The sequence below is a fragment of the Lithobates pipiens genome, unplaced genomic scaffold, assembly GCF_037356315.1.
Source record: "Lithobates pipiens isolate NorthernLeopardFrog02 unplaced genomic scaffold, aLitPip1_a1.2 Scaffold_25, whole genome shotgun sequence".
NCBI classification, from domain to species: domain Eukaryota; kingdom Metazoa; phylum Chordata; class Amphibia; order Anura; family Ranidae; genus Lithobates; species Lithobates pipiens.
This window is the reverse complement of record NW_027507787.1, coordinates 82,486,296-82,511,882: the sequence shown is the minus strand read 5'-3', so window position 1 is coordinate 82,511,882 and position 25,587 is coordinate 82,486,296. Positions and strand designations below refer to the sequence as shown.

Genomic DNA, 25,587 nt, shown 5'->3' with positions numbered 1-25,587 from the left:
TACTATGCTTTGCATAGTAGTCCATTATGTGTCACTTACCTGACACAGAAGCCAGCAAAGTCACCGCTGTCCCCTGTAGTCCGGAGCCTCCATCTTCTTGGTGGGTCTCGCTGCTCCGGCGCTGTCATTTGTCGGAGCCATGATGACGTCACTCCCACGCATGCGCACGGGAGCCACCACTCGCGGCATATCACCGCTAACTACGGCGTGCTCAGTGCGCCTGCGCGCCGCTGTCTACGGCGCATGTGCCGTAGACAGCGGTGCCTGTCTTTCGGCAAATATCTCCTAAGCCGTGTAGGTTTAGGAGATATTTCTTGGATCTACAGGTAAGCCTTAATCTAGGCTTACCTGTAGGTCAAAGTGGTTTGTAAGGGTTTACAACCACTTTAAACCTTACAGAACAATTATAGTTGAATGTGACTAACTACATCTCCTGAAGAGGTTGAAACATTTTGTGTTCCTTAGTATCCCTAAACATGATTACACATAAGGTACTTGCACCATAAAGCATCTTCTATGTTAGCTAGCACATCTGGCTAGCTCAGACCATGGCTTTGTTGGGGCCCGTTCAACATTAAGTAGTGGTAAGTTGTCATAGCAAATACTTTATATATATTGACACTACAGAAGTATTTGATATTTTTGCAGTGGCCAATGCCCAGTCACATAGCCTCGTGCTCTGGATGTGTTCCAGTTTTCCATTGTATATGTACAGTATATTAGTTCTCAAACTAAAGTTGCCATCCTTAATCAGCCTATGAATAGTAACATTCATAGGTTAAGCCATGCATTACTTTAATTAGTTGTTGCTTTCATAGTATTCGATTTCCTACCAGCCAAGTGCAACCTATCGTTCTCTGTTATGCTTTTATGAAAGTTCCCACATGTACATTCATGAAGTAACTAGAAGAGTCAGCTATGAGTTTATTAAAAAATCTTCCTTCATTAATTCTAGCCTTATTACAGCTGTATCAATGTATTTATTAACTATTATATACATGATACTGTGTATGTAAATGTTAATTGTTTTGAATGTTGATTTTGGTAAGCCTATATTAAAAGGTTGGTCCACCTAAAACTGATTTTGAACAGCTGTTTGCCTGTTGTAGAAAGAATTGTGTGCATAAACAATACAAAGCCAGTGGATAACTAAGGCAATCAACTTATTTCAACAAATTCTTCTTTTGTTTCATATTCCTGATATGTGCCTGCTGTATCATGTACTTGTGTTAAAAAGTATCCTGTTCTCTTTGTATTGCTTCCTTTGTGTGAAACCCCTGGTATTTCTGCCCGTCACTAGGTTTCCCTATTTAAAAAACTGACCACACTAGGCATGAGAGCTATGCTGAGAACTCAGTCTGCAATTATCCAATAATCAGACTTATACTGACATGCTCCTCTGAACAGCCATTCACTGGGAAGACCAGTGTGCTGATGTTTCTACTCACCTAGCTCTCTGAGCTTCTTATATATCAAAGAAGAAAGGGCATGTGATCATTTATAAAAAAAAAAGTGAGAAAAAGGTGTTTATAGTGTTTTCTATATCACTATACACATGTTTTGCCTTTCATGTCTATTTTAAACAGAATAGGTTGCGTTACAAGGCAAGCATTTACATATACATTAATCTGCAAAGGCAGCCAGAAAGGGTTTTATACTTGCTGTGGCCAATGATCACCCTTTCCATTCCGCAGGCAATACCACCTGCTGAATATGACCCATTCCAGTGAATAAGGCTGCAATGCAACTGCATGCAATGCACACGGTTATAGCATGGTGGTACTGACGTTTAGAGGTTAAAACAGACAGTGAGAAGGTGACATATTACCTGTCAAATGCCCTCAAAAGTAATCACCTTTTGGAGGGCAACGCTAATGTAAACAAGGCCTTAGGCTGCATTGACGCTAGCCTCCTACATTTAGTTTATTTAAAAGGAGAAGAAGTGATCTGGGAAGTATAAACAAACTTTATGCTACCCAGATCTATTGCTCCTACATTAACATTGCATCTGCATGTGCTTTGATGCGTTCAAAGTTATCACGCTTCATCTGTGCACACACAATTCAATTTTTTTTTATAAATTCAGCTATACTGAATGTACCTAAATGCATCTAAATGGAAAGTAGCAATAAAATCATTATATGCAAAAAAGTAATGTAATGTAATCACTCAGCTACACAAGATATGTTTTTTCTCCTCTAAGAATAAAGCCTCATGCACACGAGACGCAGTTAAACGCGCGTTCAGATGCAGTTGGACAGTTTTTTCAACTGCACCTGAACTCATTCAATGTTATCCTATGTGTCCATGCACACAGTCTCGTTTTTTTCCGTTTATATGCAGTTGCGTTTAATCTCGTTTTTCCAGAAGCAAAAAAATGCGTTCAGAAACAAAAATTTCTGCGTTTCAGACGCAAAACGCGGCAAAACGCGGCAAAACGCGGTAAAACGCGGCAAAACGCCGCTACCGCGTTTAGCCGCGTTTGCGTTTATATGCGTTTTTAAAGGTGACCTTTTTTTTTACATTAAAAATCTCAAAAATGATTGCAAATGATGAAAAACCATTAGAAAAATATTTTAAACAATTGCAATTGCAAGTGGACAATCCACAACTTGTGGCAAGTGACGTGGCAAGTGGACAATCCACAACTTGTGGCAAGTGACATGGCAGGTGGCAAGTGATGTGGCAAGTGGACAATCCACAACTTGTGGCAAGTGACGTGGCAGGTGAAGTGGCAAGTGACGTGGAAAGTGGACAATAGACAACTTGTGGCAGGTGACGTGGCAAGTGACCTGGCAGGTGACGCGGCAAGTGACTTGGCAGGTGACGTGGCAAGTGGAAAATCAACAACTTGTGGCAGGTGACTGGCATGTGATGTGGCAAGTGGACAATAGACAACTTGTGGCAGGTGACGTGGCAAGTGACCTGGCAGGTGACGCGGCAAGTGACTTGGCAGGTGACGTGGCAAGTGGAAAATCAACAACTTGTGGCAGGTGACTGGCATGTGACGTGGCAAGTGGACAATCCATAACTTGTGGCAGGTGACGTGGCAAGTGACGTGGCAAGTGGACAATCCACTTGTGGCAGGGGACGTGGCAAGTGACGTGGCAAGTGGACAATCCACAACTTGTGGCAGATGGCATGGCAGGTGACGTGGAAAGTGGACAATCCACATCTTGTGGCAAGTGACGTGGCAGGTGATGTGGCAAGTGACGTGGCAAGTGGACAATCCACAACTTGTGGCAGGTGATGTGGCAAGTGATGTGGCAGGTGATGTGACAAGTGGACAATCCACATCTTGTGGCAAGTGACGTGGCAGCTGACGTGGCAAGTGACGTGGCAGGTGACGTGGCAAGTGACATGGCAAGTGGACAATCCACATCTCGTGGCAAGTGACGTGGCAGGTGATGTGGCAAGTGACGTGGCAAGTGGACAATCCACAACTTGTGGCAGGTGACGTGGCAGGTGATGTGGCAAGTGACGTGGCAGCTGACGTGGCAAGTGGACAATCCAAAACTTGTGGCAGGTGACGTGGCAAGTGACGTGGCAGGTGACGTGGCAAGTGATGTGGCAAGTGGACAATCCACAGCTTGTGGCAAGTGACGTGGCAAGTGGGCAATCCACAACTTGTGGCAGGTGACGTGGCAGGTGACGTGGCAGGTGAAGTGGCAAGTGATGCGGCAAGTAGACAATCCACAACTTGTGGCAGGTGATGTGGCAAGTGACGTGGCAGGTGATGTGGCAAGTCACGTGGCAAGTGGACAATCCACAACTTGTGGCAGGTGATGTGGCTGGTGACGTGTCAAGTGGACAATCCACAGCTTGTGGCAGGTGGCATGGCAGATGACGTGGAAAGTGGACAATCCACATCTCGTGGCAAGTGACGTGGCAGCTGACGTGGCAAGTGACATGGCAAGTGGACAATCCAAAATTTGTGGCAGGTGACGTGGCAAGTGATGTGGCAGGTGACGTGGCAAGTGATGTGGCAAGTGGACAATCCACAGCTTGTGGCAAGTGACGTGGCAAGTGGACAATCCACAACTTGTGGCAGGTGACGTGGCAGGTGACGTGGCAAGTGAACAATCCACAACTTGTGGCAGGTGACGTGGCAAGTGACGTGGCAGGTGATGTGGCAAGTGACGCGGCAAGTAGACAATCCACAACTTGTGGCAGGTGATGTGGCTGGTGACGTGGCAAGTGGACAATCCACAGCTTGTGGCAGGTGGCATGGCAGATGACGTGGAAAGTGGACAATCCACATCTCGTGGCAAGTGACGTGGCAGGTGATGTGGCAAGTGACGTGGCAAGTGGACAATCCACAATTTGTGGCAGGTGACGTGGCAGGGGACGTGGCAGGTGAAGTGGCAAGTGACGCGGCAAGTAGACAATCCACAACTTGTGGCAGGTGATGTGGCAAGTGACGTGGCAGGTGATGTGGCAAGTCACGTGGCAAGTGGACAATCCACAACTTGTGGCAGGTGATGTGGCTGGTGACGTGTCAAGTGGACAATCCACAGCTTGTGGCAGGTGGCATGGCAGATGACGTGGAAAGTGGACAATCCACATCTCGTGGCAAGTGACGTGGCAGCTGATGTGACAAGTGACGTGGCAAGTGGACAATCCAAAACTTGTGGCAGGTGACGTGGCAAGTGATGTGGCAGGTGACGTGGCAAGTGATGTGGCAAGTGGACAATCCACAGCTTGTGGCAAGTGACGTGGCAAGTGGACAATCCACAACTTGTGGCAGGTGACGTGGCAGGTGACGTGGCAAGTGAACAATCCACAACTTGTGGCAGGTGACGTGGCAAGTGACGTGGCAGGTGATGTGGCAAGTGACGTGGCAAGTGGACAATCCACAATTTGTGGCAGGTGACGTGGCAGGGGACGTGGCAGGTGAAGTGGCAAGTGACGCGGCAAGTAGACAATCCACAACTTGTGGCAGGTGATGTGGCAAGTGACGTGGCAGGTGATGTGGCAAGTCACGTGGCAAGTGGACAATCCACAACTTGTGGCAGGTGATGTGGCTGGTGACGTGTCAAGTGGACAATCCACAGCTTGTGGCAGGTGGCATGGCAGATGACGTGGAAAGTGGACAATCCACATCTCGTGGCAAGTGACGTGGCAGCTGACGTGACAAGTGACGTGGCAAGTGGACAATCCAAAACTTGTGGCAGGTGACGTGGCAAGTGATGTGGCAGGTGACGTGGCAAGTGATGTGGCAAGTGGACAATCCACAGCTTGTGGCAAGTGACGTGGCAAGTGGACAATCCACAACTTGTGGCAGGTGACGTGGCAGGTGACGTGGCAAGTGAACAATCCACAACTTGTGGCAGGTGACGTGGCAAGTGACGTGGCAGGTGATGTGGCAAGTGACGCGGCAAGTAGACAATCCACAACTTGTGGCAGGTGATGTGGCTGGTGACGTGGCAAGTGGACAATCCACAGCTTGTGGCAGGTGGCATGGCAGATGATGTGGAAAGTGGACAATCCACATCTCGTGGCAAGTGACGTGGCAGGTGATGTGGCAAGTGACGTGGCAAGTGGACAATCCACAATTTGTGGCAGGTGACGTGGCAGGTGATGTGGCAAGTGGACAATCCCCAACTTGTGGCAAGTGACGTGGCAAGTGGACAATCCACAACTTGTGGCAGGTGCCGTGGCAAGTGACACGGCAAATGCAAGTGTACAACTGCTCTCTATGCTGCTGCTGCTCACTCTGATCAAAATAGCAGAAATAGTTAAAAAAAAATGCTTTGAGAGCTTGGGGAGGGTCTACATGATGTTATCTTTATAAACGCGTCTAAACGCAAACGCGTCTAAACGCGTCTAAACGCGTCTAAACGCGACATGCAAACGCGGCAAAACGCGCGTTTCTAAACGCGCGTTTCAGCTTTTTTTTAACAGATGTTTCATCTGCGTCTCGTGTGCATGAGGCCTAAGACTAAATAACACATTCCAGTACATTGGCTGTGGGGCTCGTTTACACATGCAGTTTTCAATAAAGAGCGAGTGTGGGTACCCCTATTTAGTTCAATGGTTCACATTTCGGCGGACGGTATTGCTCACTGAGTGTGACAGCAGGGATAATTTTTACTGTGCCATGACGCAAAACATTGTACACCCCCTCTGCTGCCCTTCAGCTTGAAGGCAGGGGCGTACCTAGAGCATTTGGCACCCGGGGCGGATCCTACATCTGGCACCCCCCCCCCCATTTAAAATGAAAAAACACCCACAATTTATTTTCCATTTTCTCAAGAATATTTATTGTATACAGCACACGCCTGGATTCTGCACCCTGTATATAGGACATATCTGCATTCTGCACCCTGTATATAGGACATATCTGCATTCTGCACCCTGTATATAGGACATATATGCATTCTGCACCCTGTATATAGGACATATCTGGATTCTGCACCCTGTATATAGGACATATCTGCACCCTGTATATAGGTCATATCTGCATTCTGCACCCTGTATATAGGACATATCTGCATTCTGCACCCTGTATATAGGACATATCTGCATTCTGCACCCTGTATATAGGACATATCTGCATTCTGCACCCTGTATATAGGACATATCTGCATTCTGCACCCTGTATATAGGACATATCTGCATTCTGCACCCTGTATATAGGACATATATGCATTCTGAACCCTGTATATAGGACATATCTGCATTCTGCACCCTGTATATAGCACATATCTGCATTCTGCACCCTGTATATAGGACATATCTGCACCCTGTATATAGGACATATCTGCATTCTGCACCCTGTATATAGGACATATCTGCATTCTGCACCCTGTATATAGGACATATCTGCATTCTGCACCCTGTATATAGGACATATCTGCACCCTGTATATAGGACATATCTGCATTCTGCGCCCTGTATATAGGACATATCTGCATTCTGCACCCTGTATATAGGACATATATGCATTCTGCACCCTGTATATAGGACATATCTGCATTCTGCACCCTGTATATAGGACATATCTGCACCCTGTATATAGGACATATCTGCATTCTGCGCCCTGTGTATAGGACATATCTGCATTCTGCACCCTGTATATAGGACATATCTGCACCCTGTATATAGGACATATCTGCATTCTGCGCCCTGTATATAGGACATATCTGCATTCTGCACCCTGTATATAGGACATATATGCATTCTGCACCCTGTATATAGGACATATCTGCATTCTGCGCCCTGTATATAGGACATATCTGCACCCTGTATATAGGACATATCTGCATTCTGCGCCCTGTATATAGGACATATATGCATTCTGCACCCTGTATATAGGACATATATGCATTCTGCACCCTATATATAAGACATATCTGCATTCTGCACCCTGTATATAGGACATATCTGCACCCTGTATATAGGACATATCTGCATTCTGCGCCCTGTATATAGGACATATCTGCATTCTGCACCCTGTATATAGGACATATCTGCATTCTGCGCCCTGTATATAGGACATATCTGCATTCTGCACCCTGTATATAGGACATATATGCATTCTGCACCCTGTATATAGGACATATCTGCATTCTGCACCCTGTATATAGGACATATCTGCACCCTGTATATAGGACATATCTGCATTCTGCGCCCTGTATATAGGACATATCTGCATTCTGCACCCTGTATATAGGACATATCTGCACCCTGTATATAGGACATATCTGCATTCTGCGCCCTGTATATAGGACATATCTGTATTCTGCGCCCTGTATATAGGACATATCTGCACCCTGTATATAGGACATATCTGCACCCTGTATATAGTCCATATCTGCATTCTACACCCTGTATATAGGACATATCTGCATTCTGCACCCTGTATATAGGACATATCTGCATTCTGCACCCTGTATATAGGACATATCTGCATTCTGCACCCTGTATATAGGACATATCTGCATTCTGCACCCTGTATATAGGAAATATCTGCATTCTGCCCCCTGTATATAGGACATATCTGCATTCTGCACCCTGTATATAGCACATATCTGCATTCTGAAATCCCCCTCCCCCATCAGGTCAGCTACACTATACACATGGGAGGGGGTGATGGACACAGCAGTCACCCTGATTCCCCCCCCCCCCCGACCAGCACAGGGTAGACACAATACTACAGCCTCTTCTTACATCAACCCCCCCATCAGCTACACTATACACATGGCAGGGGGAGGGGGACACAGCAATCACCCTGACCCCCCCCCCCCCCAGACCAGCACATGGCAGGGGTAGACACACTCCTCCAGCCCCTTCTTACATCAGCCTCCCCCCCCCCAATCAGGTCAGACAGCTACACAATACACATGGCAGGGAGAGGGAGTGGTGGATATAGCAATCACAGTCACTGACCCCCCCCCCCCCACCTTAGACCAGCACAGGGGTAGACACAATTCTGCAGGCTGCAGCCTCTTCTTACATCAATCCCCCCTGCTCACCACCTCGGGCTCTCAGTCGGCTAGGGAGGACTCCTATTCACTGTGTGGAAGCAGCCACCCCAGCGGAGAGAGATGAGACAGACACACACAGGCAGCAGCAGTGGTGGGTGGAGGCGGAGCTAGCAGGAGGGAATACAGTCACTCACTGAACAGTCTGGAACAGTCCATTGTGGCCATGGCACGGGGGTGTTCTAAAAAAAACTAAAGTGAAAATGAGCAACCAGAGACAGCAGGGATGCCCTTGAGATGATCTGACGGTGTCACCCCGACTTGGGCGCGGAATGCACCCCCATATCAAAGTCACTTGGCCACTGACACCCCCCCAAAGTGTGGCACCCGGGGCGGACCGCACCCCCCGCCCCCATATTGGTACACCCCTGCTTGAAGGGATTGTAAACCCTCACTTTTTAGAAAAAAAAATGAACCACTACAATACAGGGCACTTTCGCCCCCTTCCTTCCCAGCCCAATTTTCAGCTTTCATCGCTCTCGCACTTTCAATGACTTGTGCAGTCATGCTACACTGTACCCAAATGAAATTTTTATCATTTTGTTCACACAAACAGAGCTTTATTTTGGTGGTATTTATTCACCACTCCGTTTTTTATTTTTTGCGATACAAGCGCAAAAAATGCGGAAATTTGGAAAAAAACACAATATTTTCTTCTTTCTATTTTAAAAGAAATGCAATAAAATCTAATTTTGTCGTAAATTTAAGCCAAAATGTATTCTGCTACATGTTTTTGGTAAAAAAAATTCCGTTAAGTGTATAATAATTGGTTTGTGTGATCACGGACATATGTACGCAAATGATCATGTACATATGTGTGCAGATAATCATTGGGACATGTGATTTTAGTGGGACATATGTGGGGGACATGTGTTTTTATTATTTGGGGACATGTCTTTTTTATTATTTGGGGACATGTGTGTTTTGGGGACATGTGTGGGGACATGTGTTTTGGGGACATGTGTGGGGACATGTGTGTTTTATACTAGACTAGTGATCAGTGAGTAAAAAGCTGTAAAAACAGCTCATACTCACTGATCACCAGCGATCTGCTCTCCTCTCCTCAACGACGACTTCCGTGTGAGGAGAGGCGAGCCGATTGCCTAGCAACCGGCTGTTTGTTTACATCACATGACGGCTGTGATTAGACAGGGCCGTCATGTGATCAGGAGGGCCAATCACAGAGCCCTCCTGCCGATCTGAGATGCGTGGTGTCTGGGTGACACGAGCGCATCGGGATCACGCTGCTGCGTGGGCACGCGCTCGCCTGATCCCCCTCCTTCTGATGAACGTTCCTGAACGTCCAGTCAGAAGGAGGTGGCTCCCACCCGGGCCGTATATGTACATTGGCCGGGTGGGAAGCGGTTAAATAACAAACATGCCTATACTTACCTGCTCTGTGCAATTGTTTTACACAGAGCAGCCCAGATCCTCTTCATCTGGGGTGCCCTGTCGGTGCTCCAAGCCACTCCTTTTCATCGGGTGCCTCCATGGAAAGCAATTTTCCCATGGAAAACCGCTTTCCATGGGGACACCTGTGTGGGCTTGTGCTCGAGTTCTGCTCCTGCGTCCATTGACACAGACACTGGGGCTGGGCCTGATCCCCCACTTCCGTGTCACAGCTTTACATTGACAGTAGCGGGAGCCAATGGTCCTGCACATTGCTGGATCGGATCAGGGTCAGGTAAGAAAACGGGGGGTCTGGGGGTGCGGAGCTGCAGCACAGAAGGGTTTTCACCTTAATGCAAGATGGGAAACCTTAAGGCTTTACAACCACTTTAACTGCACATTTTTACTTTTCCCTAACCACAAGTGTAAGCAAGGCCTTACAATGTTCTACCATTGCTGGAAAGGAGTAAGCCATATGTTAGGAAGACTTTAAAATTTTGTATCTGGGCCCTCTGTATCTTAGGAGCAACACTATAGTAATGACAGTTCATTTAAAGAGGAAGTAAACCCTGATGGGTTTACTTCCTCTTTTTTTCCCTGCAAAGGTAAAGCATAATGGACTACTATGCATCGCATAGTAGCTCATTATGTGTCACTTACCTGACACAGGAGCCAGCGAAGTCGCCGCTGATCCCTGTAGTCCGCCGCATCCATCTTGCTGGTGGCGTCTCGCAGCTCCGACCAATGACAGCGGCGAAGCCGCGATGACGTCACTCCCGCGCATGCGCACGGGAGTCACGTCTCGCAGCTCCGCCGCTGCCATTCGGCGAAGCCGCAATGACGTCACTCCCGCGCATGCGCACAGGAGTCGACAAATTAGGCAAATCCATTCTTGGACTTGCCGCATTTAGTGCGCCTGCGCGCCGCTGTCTACGGCGCATGCGCCATAGACAGCGGTGCCCATTTTCGGGCAAATATCTCCTAAACCATATAGGTTTAGGAGATATTGCTTGGACCTACAGGTAAGCCTTAATCTAGGCTTACCTGTAGGTCAAAGTGGTTTGAAGGGGTTTACTTCTTCTTTAACATGCTGAATTATACTTGAGTTCTAATTATATAACTTCACTGACACAAAAGCATGTAAAGCACAAGCTCCTTATAGTGACACAGTAACACATGGCATAGATGAATTATTTGATAAAGCCCTCATTTAGTGAGTGTTGTGTAATGTTGTGGTGGATGCGTGCTTAGCAATTGTGGTTGAGCATGGAATAAGCAGTCATGTGCAAAAAACACAAATCACGCAATGCTGGTTAAAAAAAAGCCCTGTATATAATACTTAATCTTGTATCAGCTAACCCTGGCATTTTCTTTGGAGCATGACATTATAAAGCACAAAAAGAAAATAACAGTTATTTAGATTAAAAAGTGTGTGTGTGTGCGTATATACATCCACCACTTCTAAGGAATAATAAGCTCCAGTATACTATAATTTTGTTATTGGGTTTAGTTAGTCTTTAGGCCTACACAATTCATCATCAACCATTAATGTATACCTAGAGAAAATGAATTAATTTAAATGTGTAAATGAACAATAACAAAACTTAGGTGTTGGGTATAGGAGGCCTGCATCTAACAAGAAAATTGACAAAGCAATTTTACAGTTTCCTTTATTGATATTGGGAATATCTTTCACTGCTCTGCACCTTAACTTTGGGTGGTGCCTGTTGGAAATTTAACATTAGTTTTATTTAAGTATTTTCAAATTATAGTATGGTCATAAACCCCAGCGCTCCAGAAACATAGACATCACAAGAATAAAATGCAATCCAGGTAATCCCCAGATGTATCTTCAAAAAGCATACAGGAGGGCTCAAAGGCCTTGTGCATTACCAAATCCAAACACCAAAAACATACTTACAAATATACTCATAAAATAATGTTGTCAACAGTCACACCAGAAGAAGTTCTGGCAGTGGGGGAAGGTTCAAGCCCCCATTCTCAAACAAGGTGGGTGGAGCCAGTGTAATAGATAGAGGCAAGTACAGATCAAACAATCACTACTACCATAAGATAGAATAAGTAATAATAAGGTATAAAGTTTGATGTATTCAGAAATATATGGAAGTTTACATGCATATGTCATTTTGGGGACTATCTCCATTGTCCATGCAGGGATGCCCCCCTATTCTTGTTTTTATAGGCGTGGGCAGTGATAGTAATAGCATTGATAAATGGCACCATTTACTGAGCAATCTGCTCAGTATCTAAACCGTATTTGGCAGACCGGGGGCCACTGGAATGCACTCTCCATTGCCTGGAACGTATAATAGGCGCCGGAAGTATGTAATCAGGCCGGACATCGGAAGTGCATCATGGTTGCCCTGGTTTGGTTTTGCTCTAAGAAAGGGAGTGTGTCTCCCAAAAGGTGTAAGCTCAATCTTTAGGGCGGCACAGTGGTGTAGTGGTTAGCACTCTCACCTAGCAGTAAGAAGGGTTGCTGGTTCGCATCCCAACCACGACACTACCTGCCTGGAGTTTGCATGTTCTCCCTGTGCCTGCGTGGGTTTCCGCCGGGTACTCCGGTTTCCTCCCACAATCCAAAGACATGCAGGTAGGTTAATTGGCTTCTGTCCAAAATTGGCCCTAGTATATGAATGGGGACCTTGGATTGTGGGCTCCTTGAGGGTAGGGACCGATGTGAGTGTGTAATGTACAGGGATAGGGACAAGTGTAGACACTCAGGTTGAACTGGATGGACTGGTGTCTTTATTCAACCTTACTAACTATGAAACTATGAAATCTTCGTCTAGTGTGACTGTTGACAATACTATTTTGTGAGTATGTTTTTGTTGTGTGGAGTTTTAATAAAGTGTTATTTGGTAATGCACAAGGTCTTTGTGCCCTCCTTTTTCATTCTTCCATTTGAGATATAGCAAGAACCAAGCTCCTTATTTCCCCTCCAGACCTTCCATAGTTTTTATGCCCCTGAAGGCACAATCTCTGTTCCAATGGTCCCCCGACATCCATGGCTGCCATTTTCATCGCAAAAAGACCGATGGGAGCTTTTCATCGGAAAATGCGACCGTGTGTATGCTCCATCGGAAATTTAGCTGGCAGAATTCCCGCCAGCAAAAATTTGAGAGCATGTTCTCAATTTTTCAGACGGAAAAACTTTCTATTCGAAATTCCGATCGTGTATGCAATTTTGACGCGCAAAAACTCACACATGCTCAGATTCAACTACAAGATGGAAGCTATTAGCTACTGGGTATTGAACTTCCTTTTTCTAGTCCCGTCGTATGTGTTGTACATCACCGTGTTCTTGACGGTCGGAATTTGGTGTGACCGTGTGTATGCAAGATAGCTTGAGCGAAATCCCGCCGGAATTACATCGGGAAAACCATTCAAGCTTTTTCCGAGCAAAATTCAGATCGTGTGTACGTGGCATTAGGCTTTCAGTGGCCCTTGTAGGTGCCCCCTAGTCTGGGAGGTGGTGACCTCGGGCCTGGGCTTGGGTGCGGAAGGGACCCTTCTCATGACACATGGAGGGATCCTGACCAGAAGGCATGAGAGCAAGGTTGAGGACAGCAGGAAAACACTGCCAGGTGATTCTTCAGGGAGAAAGACAGCCAGGACAGCTGGTGAGTGTACAGTCAGAGGACTGAGAGGCATACCTGAGAGGACTGGATGGAAGCAGTCTGGGATGGCTGCAGAGTCAGTCAGGGAGGACTGTGGAGTCTTAGCCTGGAGGATTGGTGAAAGAGACAGCTGCAACCAGGAGGTTTGGCAGGGTCTGAAGAGGTGGTACAGGGAGCAGTAGCCACAGGAGTAGGACAGCTGAGCACTGGGACTTCTTTTTGCTACACTACCAAAGGGGCCCACGGTCCCTGCCTGCCAAGGGCATTTGCTATGGTCTGATTGCGCTCTTGTCAGATCATCCTTACAGTACCAGCTGGTCCTAGGAGTTGTTGTTCTACAAGCAAGATTGTGCTGGAGGTAGAAGGAGAAGTGTATTTAAAGGCTGTGTATAGTTTGTGTCCCTGAAGAGTTCTGAGTTTGATCAAGTGGGCATCCCATAATACCTTCAACCCTATCCAAGTTCAATTCCCCTAATAAAATACAAAAAAACAAAACAAAGCTGCAAGGACTGTTTTCTGAGAACAGTGTGCTATGGAAATTGTGTGTGCCTGGCCCTGCAGAATGGGAGATATATTCTATCTAGCCCTGCTTCCCTAGGCATTGGCTTACGACAGCCCTCAGGCAGCCCATAGATGATGCAATCCTAGGTTACAGAAAAGAAAATCACTCAATTAGTAACTAATAATAACACAATTAGCGTTGATGAGGTAAACCCTCCTGTTGCGCTATTGTGGTCTCCCACGGCAGGGGGTGCAGAGAGATGTCCAGGCCAGGAGAACACAGTGATTATTGCTGGTGGCTGTTGCCGAATCAAATTCAAAAATCCAACAGGCTGGTTGTACCTAAGTCGATGGATCAAGTTGGATACAAGCAGCCTGCCCATGCATGGATTGAACCTCGGCCAGTCCCTGCTCATCTGGATGAGATTCGAACCATCTATGGCCGGATTCAGTATGCTTGAGATCCTCTTGTGCGTCTTACTAAAGATCTTAGACAGGGAGGGCTTATGGACTGTTGTGTTTAGACTGTTGCCTACATTGTGTATTGTCATTTTCTTTGGGCAGAATAAAACGTTGTACTTTTTGCATATGTTCCCGTTATTACAGATAGTCAAAATATTATTTAGATCTTCACATATAGATATGTTTAAAAATTGAACATTTAGATGTTTAATACAGCTGTACACTACATCTTGGTTGATAATGCTGTTTTTATTAGTGTAGACTTGTTTAAACGGCATGCGTGTAGCATAACTTTAGGTGAGCTAAGATATTTTGCATTCACTGAACTGTGTAGGTTCATTGCTTTAGATAAAGACCCTTCCCCTTGTTTCTCATAACTAACTTTATGTTCCATGATGGAATGTGAAAATGCCTGCAAAGACAAAACACACCTAGCCGGGACCTTATACAAGCACAGCAAAGGGGTGAAAGAATGATTGGAATGCCCTCTAGTGACTGTTTCTGTTAACAGCAGCTATTCGTTTTTTCTGCAAATAGCGACCTACTCTTTATAATTCTTCATCCAATTAAGCTACATTTACATGGCAGTTTAACCAGCGGGCAGGAAGCAGAATCAGTAAACAAATGCTACTTGCAGCAGCTGTCAGATGTATACTCAATCAAAGACTGGCACTACCACTCTTCACATGTAACTGCTATGATCCCCATAAAACAACTTTTAGAACTCTTCAGCTGATCACACGATTGCTGAAATAATATTTCGATGACCAGCAGGAAATGCCAACTCAGCTTAAGTTCCTTAACCACTTCACCTACAGGTGATTTACCCCCCCTTTCTGACCAGGCCCTTTTTTATGCGATACAGCACTGCGTTGCTTTAACTGACAATTGTGCAGCCGTGCCATGCTGCACCCGAATATAATTTATATCAGGGCTTGACAAATTTGCATAGAATCTAGGAGCCAGCTGAAAAGTTTAGGAGCCAATTATTTAAATCCTCTGCCCAGCGCCCAGAACTGTATGTCTGGGGCATCGGACAATAAGAATTGCTCATGCCTGATGCCAAGAGAAAAAGACAATAAAAAAAAAAAAAAAAAAAATCAACTTTTGTTTTGTTATAAGATTTTGCAAATAAGTTTTTTTTCTCCTTCACTGATGTGCTTTGATAGGCTGCACTAATGGGCACTGATGGGGCCGCATTTAGGTTGAAACTGATGGGCAGTGACAGGTGGCACTGATGAGCACCAATAGGCAGCACTGAGGCGCCACTAATAGGAACTGGCAGGTGGCACTGATGGGCAGCATTAGCAGGTGGCACTGATGGGCAGCATTGGCAAGCGACACTAACTGACATTGGCAGGCAGCACTAACTGGCAGGTGGCATTGGATTGCACTGGCAGGTTGCACTGGATGGCACTGATTGGCACTGACGGGTAGCACTGCTTGGCACTGGCAGGTGGCACTAACTGGCATTGGCAGGTGGCACTGGATGGCACTGGCAGGTAGAAATGGGTGGCACTGACAGATGGCACTGGCAGGTGGCACTAACTGGCACTGGCAGGTGGCACTGATTAGCACTGGCAGGTGGCACTGATTGGCACTGGCAGGTGGCACTGGCAGGTGGCATTGGCAGGTGGCACTAACTGGCATTGGCAGGTGGCACTGGATTGCACTGGCAGGTGGTACTGGCAGGTGGCAATGGGTGGCACAGATTGGCAAGTGGCACTGGATTGCACTGGCAGGTGGCACTGGCAGATGGCATTGGCAGATGACACTAACTGGCACTGGCAGGTGGCACTGGATTGCACTGGCTGGTGGCACTGGATGGCACTGATTGCCACTGGCAGGTGGCACTAACTGGCAAGTGGTACTAACTGGCATTGGCAGGTGACACTAACTGGCATTGGCAGGTGCCACTGGATTTGCACTGGCAGGTGGCACTGGATGGCACTGATTGGCAATGTCAATGTCAGGTGGCACTAACTGGCAGGTGGCACTGGCAGATGGCATTGGCAGGTGGCAATAACTGGCACTGGATGGCACTGGCAGGTGGTACTGGATGGCACGTGGCACTGACAGATGGCATTGGCATGTGGCACTAACTGGCATTGGCAGGTGGCAATAAATGCCACTGGATGGCACATGGCATTGACAGATAGCATTGGCAGGTGGCACTGATTAGCACTGGCAGGTGGCACTGATTGGCACTGGCAGGTGGCACTGGCAGGTGGCATTGGCAGGTGGCACTAACTGGCATTGGCAGGTGGCACTGGATTGCACTGGCAGATGGCATTGGCAGGTGGCAATAACTGGCACTGGATGGCACTGGCAGGTGGTACTGGATGGCACGTGGCACTGACAGATGGCATTGGCATGTGGCACTAACTGGCATTGGCAGGTGGCAATAAATGCCACTGGATGGCACATGGCATTGACAGATAGCATTGGCAGGTGGCACTGATTAGCACTGGCAGGTGGCACTGGATTGCACTGGCAGGTGGCACTGGATGGCACTGGTAGGTAGCACTGGCACTGGCAGGTGGCACTAACTGGCAGGTGGCACTGGCAGATGGCATTGGCAGGTGGCACTAACTGGCAGGTGGCACTGGATTGCACTGGCAGGTGGCAATGGGTGGCACAGATTGGCAAGTGGCACTGGATTGCACTGGCAGGTGGCACTGGTTGGCACTGGCAGTTGGCACTGGCAGATGGCACTAACTGGCACTGGCAGGTGGCATTGGTTGGCACTGGCAGATGGCCCTAACTGGCACTGGCAGGTGGCACTGGATGGCACTGGCAGGTGGCACTAACTGGCAGATGGCATTGGCAGGTAGCAATAGCTGGCACTGGCAGGTGGCAGTGGATGGCATGTGGCACTCACAGATGGCATTGGCAGGTGGCACTAACTAGCATTGGCAGGTGGCACTGGATGGCACTGATTGGCACTGGCAGGTAGCACTGCTTGGCACTGGAAGGTGGCACTAACTGGCAGGTGGCACTGGCAGATGGCATTGGCAGGTGGCACTAACTGGCATTGGCAGGTGGCACTGGATTGCAATGGCAGGTGGCAATGGTTGGCACATGGCACTGGCAAGTGGCACAGGTTGGTACTGATTGGCAAGTGGCACTGGATTGCACTGGTTGGCAGTGGCGGGTGGCACTGGTTGGCACTGGCAGGTGGCACTAACTGGCACTGATTGGCAAGTGGCACTGGATTGCACTGGTTGGCACTGGCAGGTAGCACTGGCAGGTGGCCCTAACTGGCACTGGCAGATGGCATTATCAGGTGGCACTAACTGGCATTGGCAGGTGGCACTGGATTGCAATGGCAGGTGGAAATGGTTGGCACATGGCACTGGCAAGTGGCACAGGTTGGTACTGATTGGCAAGTGGCACTGGATTGCACTGGTTGGCACTGGCAGGTGGCACTGGCAGGTGGCACTAACTGGCACTGATTGGCAAGTGGCACTGGATTGCACTGGTTGGCACTGGCAGGTAGCACTGGCAGGTGGCCCTAACTGGCACTGGCAGATAGCATTATCAGGTGGCACTAACTGGCATTGGCAGGTGGCACTGGATTGCACTGGCAGGTGGCACTGGCATTGGCAGGTGGCACTGGCATTGGCAGGTGGCACTAACTGGCATTGGCAGGTGGCACTGGATGGCACTGGCAGGTAGCACTGGCAGATTTCACAGCTGATAGTGTAATTGTGAAACTGAATGCTCCCTGCAGTGCTGCACTGTGTGAAACTGTATGGAGAGAGAGGAGCTGACACATTCAGCGTGATGTCAGAGGTGGGCAGGACCCGGGGTGGGTGGGACCAGGCAGCTATCCAGCCAATGATTGGGCTGCTTAAGAAAGGGGAGGGGCCACATACACGCATCGGCCCACCCAGATCCCATCCTATTGGCTGGTGTTGGAAAGCTGGGTCCCGCCCACCCCGGGTCCCGCCCACCCCGGGTCCCGCCCACCCCGACATTCAGCCTTAATTTTGACAGCTCCTCTCTCCACACACAGTTTCACACACTGCGGCGCTGCTCTGCCAACAGTGTGTGGAGAAGGGAGGAGGATGTCAGAGGCTGCTGATCTGCTCTCTTCCTGCTCCATCCCGACTACCAGACACAGAGCAACAGAGGCACCTGTCAGTGACAAAAACCCAGGCGCCAGGGAACAGTTTCTAGTCACAACAGGGACCTGGTGCCCGGGATTTGTCGAGCCCTGATTTATATCCTTTTTTTTCTCACAAATAGAGCTTTCTTTTGGTGGTATTTGATAACCTTTGCGGTTTTTATTTTTTGCGCTAGAAACAAAGTACGATCGCCAATTTAAAAAAACAAACAAAAAACAATACTTTATTACTTTCTGCTCTAAAACATATCCAAAAAAATGTAAAAAAAATCAAATTTCTTCATCAGTTTAGGTCAATATGCATTCTGCTTCATGTTTATGGTAAAAAAAAAATCACGACAAGCGTATATTGATTGATTTACACAAAAGTAACAGCGTCTACAAACTATGGGATATTTTTATTTATTTATTTTTTATTTATACTAGTAATGGTGGCTTATTGCTGGACTGCGATATTGCAGCAGACAAATCGGACACCTAACACTTTTTGGGGATCAGTGACACTTATACAGTGATCACTGCTAAAATGATGCACTGTCACTGTACTTAAGGTTGCCACCTCATCCCTTTAAACCCGAACACATATGAATTACACAGGTTCTGAGGCTAATTAAATGCAGATAAGGCAAAAAGTGAGTTTAATTACCACCTTAATCAGCCACATAACATGTGTAATTAAATGTGTTTGGGTTTAAAGGGAAGAGGTGGCAACTCTAACTGTACTAATGACACTGGCAGGGAAGAGGTTAACCTCAGGGGCAATCAAAGAGTTAAATGTGTGCCTAGGAAGTGCTTACTAACTGTGGGGGAGGTGCTTTTACTACTGAAAGACATGGATCAGCGTATCTGCTTCACAGAAACACAGGATCCATGTCTTTTGTGCTGACAGAATGACAGTCTGCCTTGTTTGCATAGGAAGGTTGGCATACTGTCAGAGTAACGAAAGATCGGCAGGTCCCGGCAGACATTGGGTCTGCTGAATTTATAACCTAAAGGCTTTTGTACCCTTAGTTCAGATGTAAAGTAGAATTAAAGGCAAAATTTTTTTTTTTTCATTTTAAAAGTAGAGTAGAGTAAGGGAGGGTTAAAAAGATGTCAGTTTTTTGTCATCTCTGTCCCATTAGGAAGATTTCCCTTCATTTCCTGTTCCATAGCCAAAACAGAAAGTGAGAGGAAATCCCTCTAAAGTAAGGGATTTCCAGGTTGTCACTGGGGTCACTAGAACTAGTGTCCCCACTGGAAGATTTGTGATATCCTTTCACTTTCAGTGATAATGGTAAACATGATAAATAGAGAGGGTGAATCTTGCTAAAATGAGCCCATACAGCAATAAAAACTGACAGGTGTTGTAATCCCTCTCCCCTCCATCCAAAGCTAGTCCTTAGGTATACTTTAAAGTAGGGCTGTTACTGATTAAAAATGTTGTGCTCGATTAATGGATTTTTTAAAATCAATTAATCGACTAATTTTGATTAATTATAACGCACATACAGATCTAACTACTTTTAGCTGATCTCCTTGCATTGCAACTCTGCATTAGTCAGTGGTAAATGTGTTATTCCAATATTCTGCTATGTATTTTTGGTTAAAAAAATCCCAATAAGCGTATATTGATTGGTTTGGCGCAAAAGTTATAGATCTACAAACGATGGGATATTTATGGAATTCAGCAGCGGGACTGCGGCAGACAAACTGCACAGTAACTTACACCTTTGACCCTTTTTTCGGGACCAGTGACACTAGTACAGTGATCAGTGCTAAAACTATGCACTGTCACTGTACTAATGACACTGGCTGGGAAGGGGTTAACATCAGGGATGATCAAAGGGTTAACTGTGTGCCTAGCTGGTGTTTTAATGTAGTGTGCTTGGTGCTTTTATTAGAGGAAGGCATGGATCCATGCCTTCCTTACTGACAAAACAGCAATCTAGCTTGTTTACCTAGGCAGACTTCTGTTCTGCCTGTATACCGAATGGTCAGCCGGTGCTGGCAGACATCGTAGAATCACAGTGGGAGTGAGCCACTAGAAGTGGATATCTGGAAGTGCAGGATCACGTGTGTATACATATATATATATATATATATATATATATATATATATATATATATATATATATATACGTGATCCTGTGAAACACGGCTGCCCTGTAGCAGTAAACCTTCTATAGGGCAGTCGACAACTGGTTAATGTGGTTGTAAACCTCAGTCATGAAATGTGAACAAAACACACAGTGTATCTGTAGTATTTACTCATCTCTCTCAAAAGCTTGTGCTTTGTTCCTCTGTCACTTCTTTGACAGATGAGATCAAATTGTGATGGGGGAGGGAGCTCAGCACACAGCTTGTCTATTCAGAACACAACTCCCCTTCCTTTGTGCCTGTGCAGTGTGTGGAGAGGGATGTATGCCTTTCCTCCAATCAGCTCTCACACACTGTAACTGCAGCTCTCCACCCCCTCCTCTGTACTCCTGACAGACGAAGAAGGAATTTAACACGATTCTGCCCTTTTAAAGGGGTGTAAGTAAGAGAAGACTGCAGATACACAAGTAAAACTTATGTAGGAGTTGTTTCAACTCTGTGTATCATCTGAAGCTATTCTTAACTTTTCTGGGCATATGAAAGGGTTTTTTCAGCTACTTGAAGGTGAACCTTTGCTTTCCCATTGAGGCAGTTGTAAAAAAAAATGTAATACAGTAACTGGCCGCAGGTGTGGTGAGCATGTTCTAACATTAGTATATATGTTAGTATGGGCATCAGAGAGGCATCAATGAGCTTTAGAATGAGGTGTTTTACAAGCGTGAAAATGCTCCCTAAACGCCTTATGCATGGTTTCGTAGCGTTTGATAAGAGTTAAAACTGCTCCACAATGGAAAGTTGCAGAAATAAACACATTTTAACTCATCGCAACTGCACCAAAACCGTGCCGAACACGCAAGCCAGAGCGTTTGCGGAGCTTTACCATAGACTTGAATAGGAAGACTTCAAACGTCTCCTGACTTGACATGAGGCTTTAGTTTTGAAGCGACGCTGACGCTGACGCTTAGTGTTTACAGCATATTGTGCTATCTATTATATCTTGTGCATAGGCTTTGGAGGGGTGTTTTTAATGCCTGTCAAACGCCTGCTCTTCATACCAGTGTGAAGTCAGAACATACCAGGCTGACTTTCTACATGGATGCAGAAACTTGTAATTCCTAATAATTTTTCTTGAATATTAGTTATATCTTACTTGTTCGAATTTATTAAAGAGCCAACAATTACACATCTTTTAGATTAAGTCCTTCATGTTTAGTGCACTTATTTGAATATCTATTGGGAAATCTAGTAGCAGAAAGGTTTTGGGTGAATGTGTATCTACAAAATTAAAACAAGTCTTACAGCTGGGGTTAGTTTTAACAGTAGAAATAGTTTCTTTTACTTGTAATAGTAAAAGCAAATGGATTTACTTTCATTTTTTTTTCTTACCTGGAGCTGGTTGGTAAACAGATGGTTTGATGCTTGCAGTTGTCACTACCCGTGGTTTGGGAGCAGGAGCAGAAGGCTCATTGTACCCTCCATAAGGCAAAGGACCTTTGGCAGCAGTTGCTGAAGAAACTCCTTGGCTAGATGCACTGAAATCAAAAGGATATGTTAAGTGTAAGATACAGCTAAGCAAAGTGCATTGGCAGATTTCTAATGGAAGTTCTAGGCAGTAAGCTATAGACCACCTTAAGGGATGCATTTATCTTGTCTCCTAGTTAGCTGCTTATATATCACTCAATATGAGCTTGAACTCCTTAGCACTAGTTTTATTTCCTACTCTCACAGAGTAAAATAAAAATAAAAATTGTTAACGTTAGTTATGAGCTTCTCTCCTTAACACTTTTTTATTTCCTAACACTTTCACAGAGTAGAAAAAAAAACGAATTTTAAAGTTAGTTTACGTTAATGTCATATGGCTTTCTGTGGATTAAAAATGCTCATGAAACAAATACACAAAGACACACAAGACCTTTAAGAAGAATGTAATATGCATGCACATGAGACAGCCATATGTTGATGATCTGATGAGATCCATGCATTTACATAAATGGTTGTCTTCTGTCACCATGAAGCTTGCCAACATTCTCAGGTCCCGCATAAAATAAATCCCAATGCCCCGTCTCACCAGATTCCATGTATGAGCAGCACTGGTCTCCATTTCACTCAATCCAGGACTGTTGGCAAGTATATACACATAGCCATGACATAGCATCCAGAACAAAGATGTGGGCATATTCAATAAACTGAGCAAGAAGCAAAATGCATTCATCTGAAATAACCAAATCACTTTATCAGAGCCAGCCGTTACAAAATAGAATCTGACTGGTTGATATGGGTGCTCCAGTTTGCACTCGTGTCTTGCTTTTTTTATTGAATAATCTTAATGGTCATTGTAGCCTCTGGGAACATGTTTAAACTGTCGTTAAATATATTTATACAAGTTCCTCAACCCCAACTACTACCTCAGTGGAAAACCGAAGACATCTAAAGATGGGTTGTTCTTTGACCTCTACTATTTTCACTCAAGGAAGCTTACCAGTAAACCTATAGTGGTAGAGACAGGAAAAGCATCCAAGGATGTGCCATCAGAGAAGGCATATAGATGAACAACAGGACTCTTGGGAAAGTAGAAGGTGTTATTTGGGGCCAAGAAGAGATCTGAAAATGAATCTGATGCTTCATCAGTGGGGCTACATGAGACAAGTCTGTCATTATCCAACACACATACATTTGTATGTCCACTTTGTAGCTCTGCCAACACCTTGTTAATACTTAAAGCACACCAGGCAGGAGGGGGGCAATTACTTTACCACGATCCTTATACTCTGCTTTTTACCTAGATGCACAATGGTAAGCTGTGAGTTAAGATCTAACTTTTAAAAACAGTACTGAGTTTAGTAGGTTGGTTACTTTTTATATTATAGCAGTTAACACTATGTTAACACTACACAGATAATGCCTATACCTTATTTTTGACTGGTAGCTGGATGAGAAGGTTGCTTGCTGATGAAAGCTAAAAGAATAACAAGAGGTCATGTCTGTTATACTGCATAAAACATCTACATTAGTGATTGTTACCCATAGAATGGCTGGTGACATCTTTTTCAATATAACCACCATATGAAACAAATAAAACAGATCCTTGTTGACCTTGTTGATCACTTTCAAAGCATGTGAAGAATTGAACAAAAATGCAGTGGTACCAAATATTTTCACATATGTATACACACTATCATTGTTAATAAAAAAAAGTCATAGTGGCCTTTTGTAGGCCATTTGAGTATCTGAACTAACAAAAATAGGATGCAATTTAAGCACACTCTTCAAATTAAACATTTATATGTGAACAAACCGAGTATTTTATTCCATTATTACTTTTTGTAAACCTGGTAGATAAAATAGTCTTTGTAATTCAGTTTGTAATATAAGGATAATGTAAAGTTAAAATGCAATCCTATTGCTGTTTACTCCAAAGGATTTGGCTCCCAACATGTATCACAATTTCCTATAATACAGATCTAATCATAGATACAGCAAACCATTCCTCGAATAACAGTGTAGAAGCTTAATACGTTGTAGTTGGTCATTGGTTCATGGAAGAAATGGCCTGCTGTAGGCTTAATATTTTATTTGCCTATTCATAGATGGAGAGTAAATGGAACAGTGTGAATGACTGGAACTAAAAAAAGGCAAACCTTTTATTGGCCAAGTGACAGAGGATGTATTATTTTGGCTTGCATAGTAATTTTTTTTTTTTCTTGTATGTTTTAAAAATTAGCTTCATTGGATAGATAGCCACCACCACCATATTTTTCAAGGGGTGTTTTTTGTTCTTGCTTCACTGATTGGCGAGTCACTGATCTGGAACAGGCATGCAGCCAATGCAGTGGTGGAACACCTGATGTGAATTCTTGTTCTGGATCTGTGACTCTCTAAGTAGTGATGCCAAGAAGAAGATTACAGCAAATTACAGGTACACATGGACTGATATGCAGCGTGGGAATCATGGAATGCCCTGGACAAATGTAAAACTTTAAAACAGAAAAAGGGGTTGATTTACTAAAATTGGAGAGTGTGAAATTTGGTGCAGCTGTTCACGGTAGCCAACCAGCTTTTAACTTCAGCTTTTTCAATCAGGCTTTGACAAAAAAAATGGAATCTGATTGGTTTCCATGCAGAATTGCACCAGATTTTGCACTTTAGAGTTTTAGTAGATCAACCTTACGGCACTTTCCTTTGTGACAGATTCTCCTACAGAGACATAAAACAAAAAAAATTCTGAAACCACATTCTTGTGTACAAGACATAAAACAGATTGTGGAAAAATTATATATACAAAGGTTTAAGGATATCCAAAGTGTCTGAACATTTAAACTTAAGCTATGAAAATATGCTTAGACTGTGAGGCAAATAAAGAACGTCACATATTCACTGTTATATGTAATTATTAAACAGAACTAAATCAAACTTTTTACTTTTCTAAGAAAAGCAATGCTCTGGACTTTCACATTGACTGTTAACATCACAGAAGCATTGGTCATGTTATTACAGCTAAAAGGGCATAACTGTCTCATAGTCAGACAGAGATGACCAATGCCTCTGCATTTGTCATGTGGCTGCCTATAATAGAAAGTTGGAGCAAGGTTTTCTACAAGGATAAGTGAGAAACAATAGGATTTTTTTTAAATTGAAAACTCATTTAATATTGTAAGGAGGCAGGACACTAAGATGGAGTGGGAGTTCATTTTGGCATAAGTCTTCTTAAAGGAGAAGTACAGCCAAAGCTTGTTTGGCTGTACCTCTCTTGTGGATCACAGAAGTGCAGTTCATTCTGCACTCCTGTGACCTGAAGCCTGCTGTCGGCTGACATAACATAGGCTGTCCAAAAGAAAGATTGTGACTGGATCAGCCCACATGCCTGGACCAGCACCCAACTCAGCCTCTCAGCCTCTCAACA

General features: G+C 45.1%; 1 protein-coding gene across 1 annotated transcript in view; it reads right to left on the bottom strand.

Moving 5' to 3' along the window:
• The window catches only part of LOC143929764 (LIM domain-binding protein 3-like), a 110,561-nt gene that overhangs the window by 61,761 nt on the left and 23,213 nt on the right, over window positions 1-25,587 (bottom strand). The window contains exons 5-6 of the mRNA XM_077453740.1: window positions 23,596-23,643; window positions 22,074-22,219 (exon numbers count right to left, since the gene is read on the bottom strand). Coding sequence (XP_077309866.1) covers window positions 22,074-22,219; window positions 23,596-23,643 — 194 coding nt within the window. The remainder of the gene's footprint in view (window positions 1-22,073; window positions 22,220-23,595; window positions 23,644-25,587) is intronic.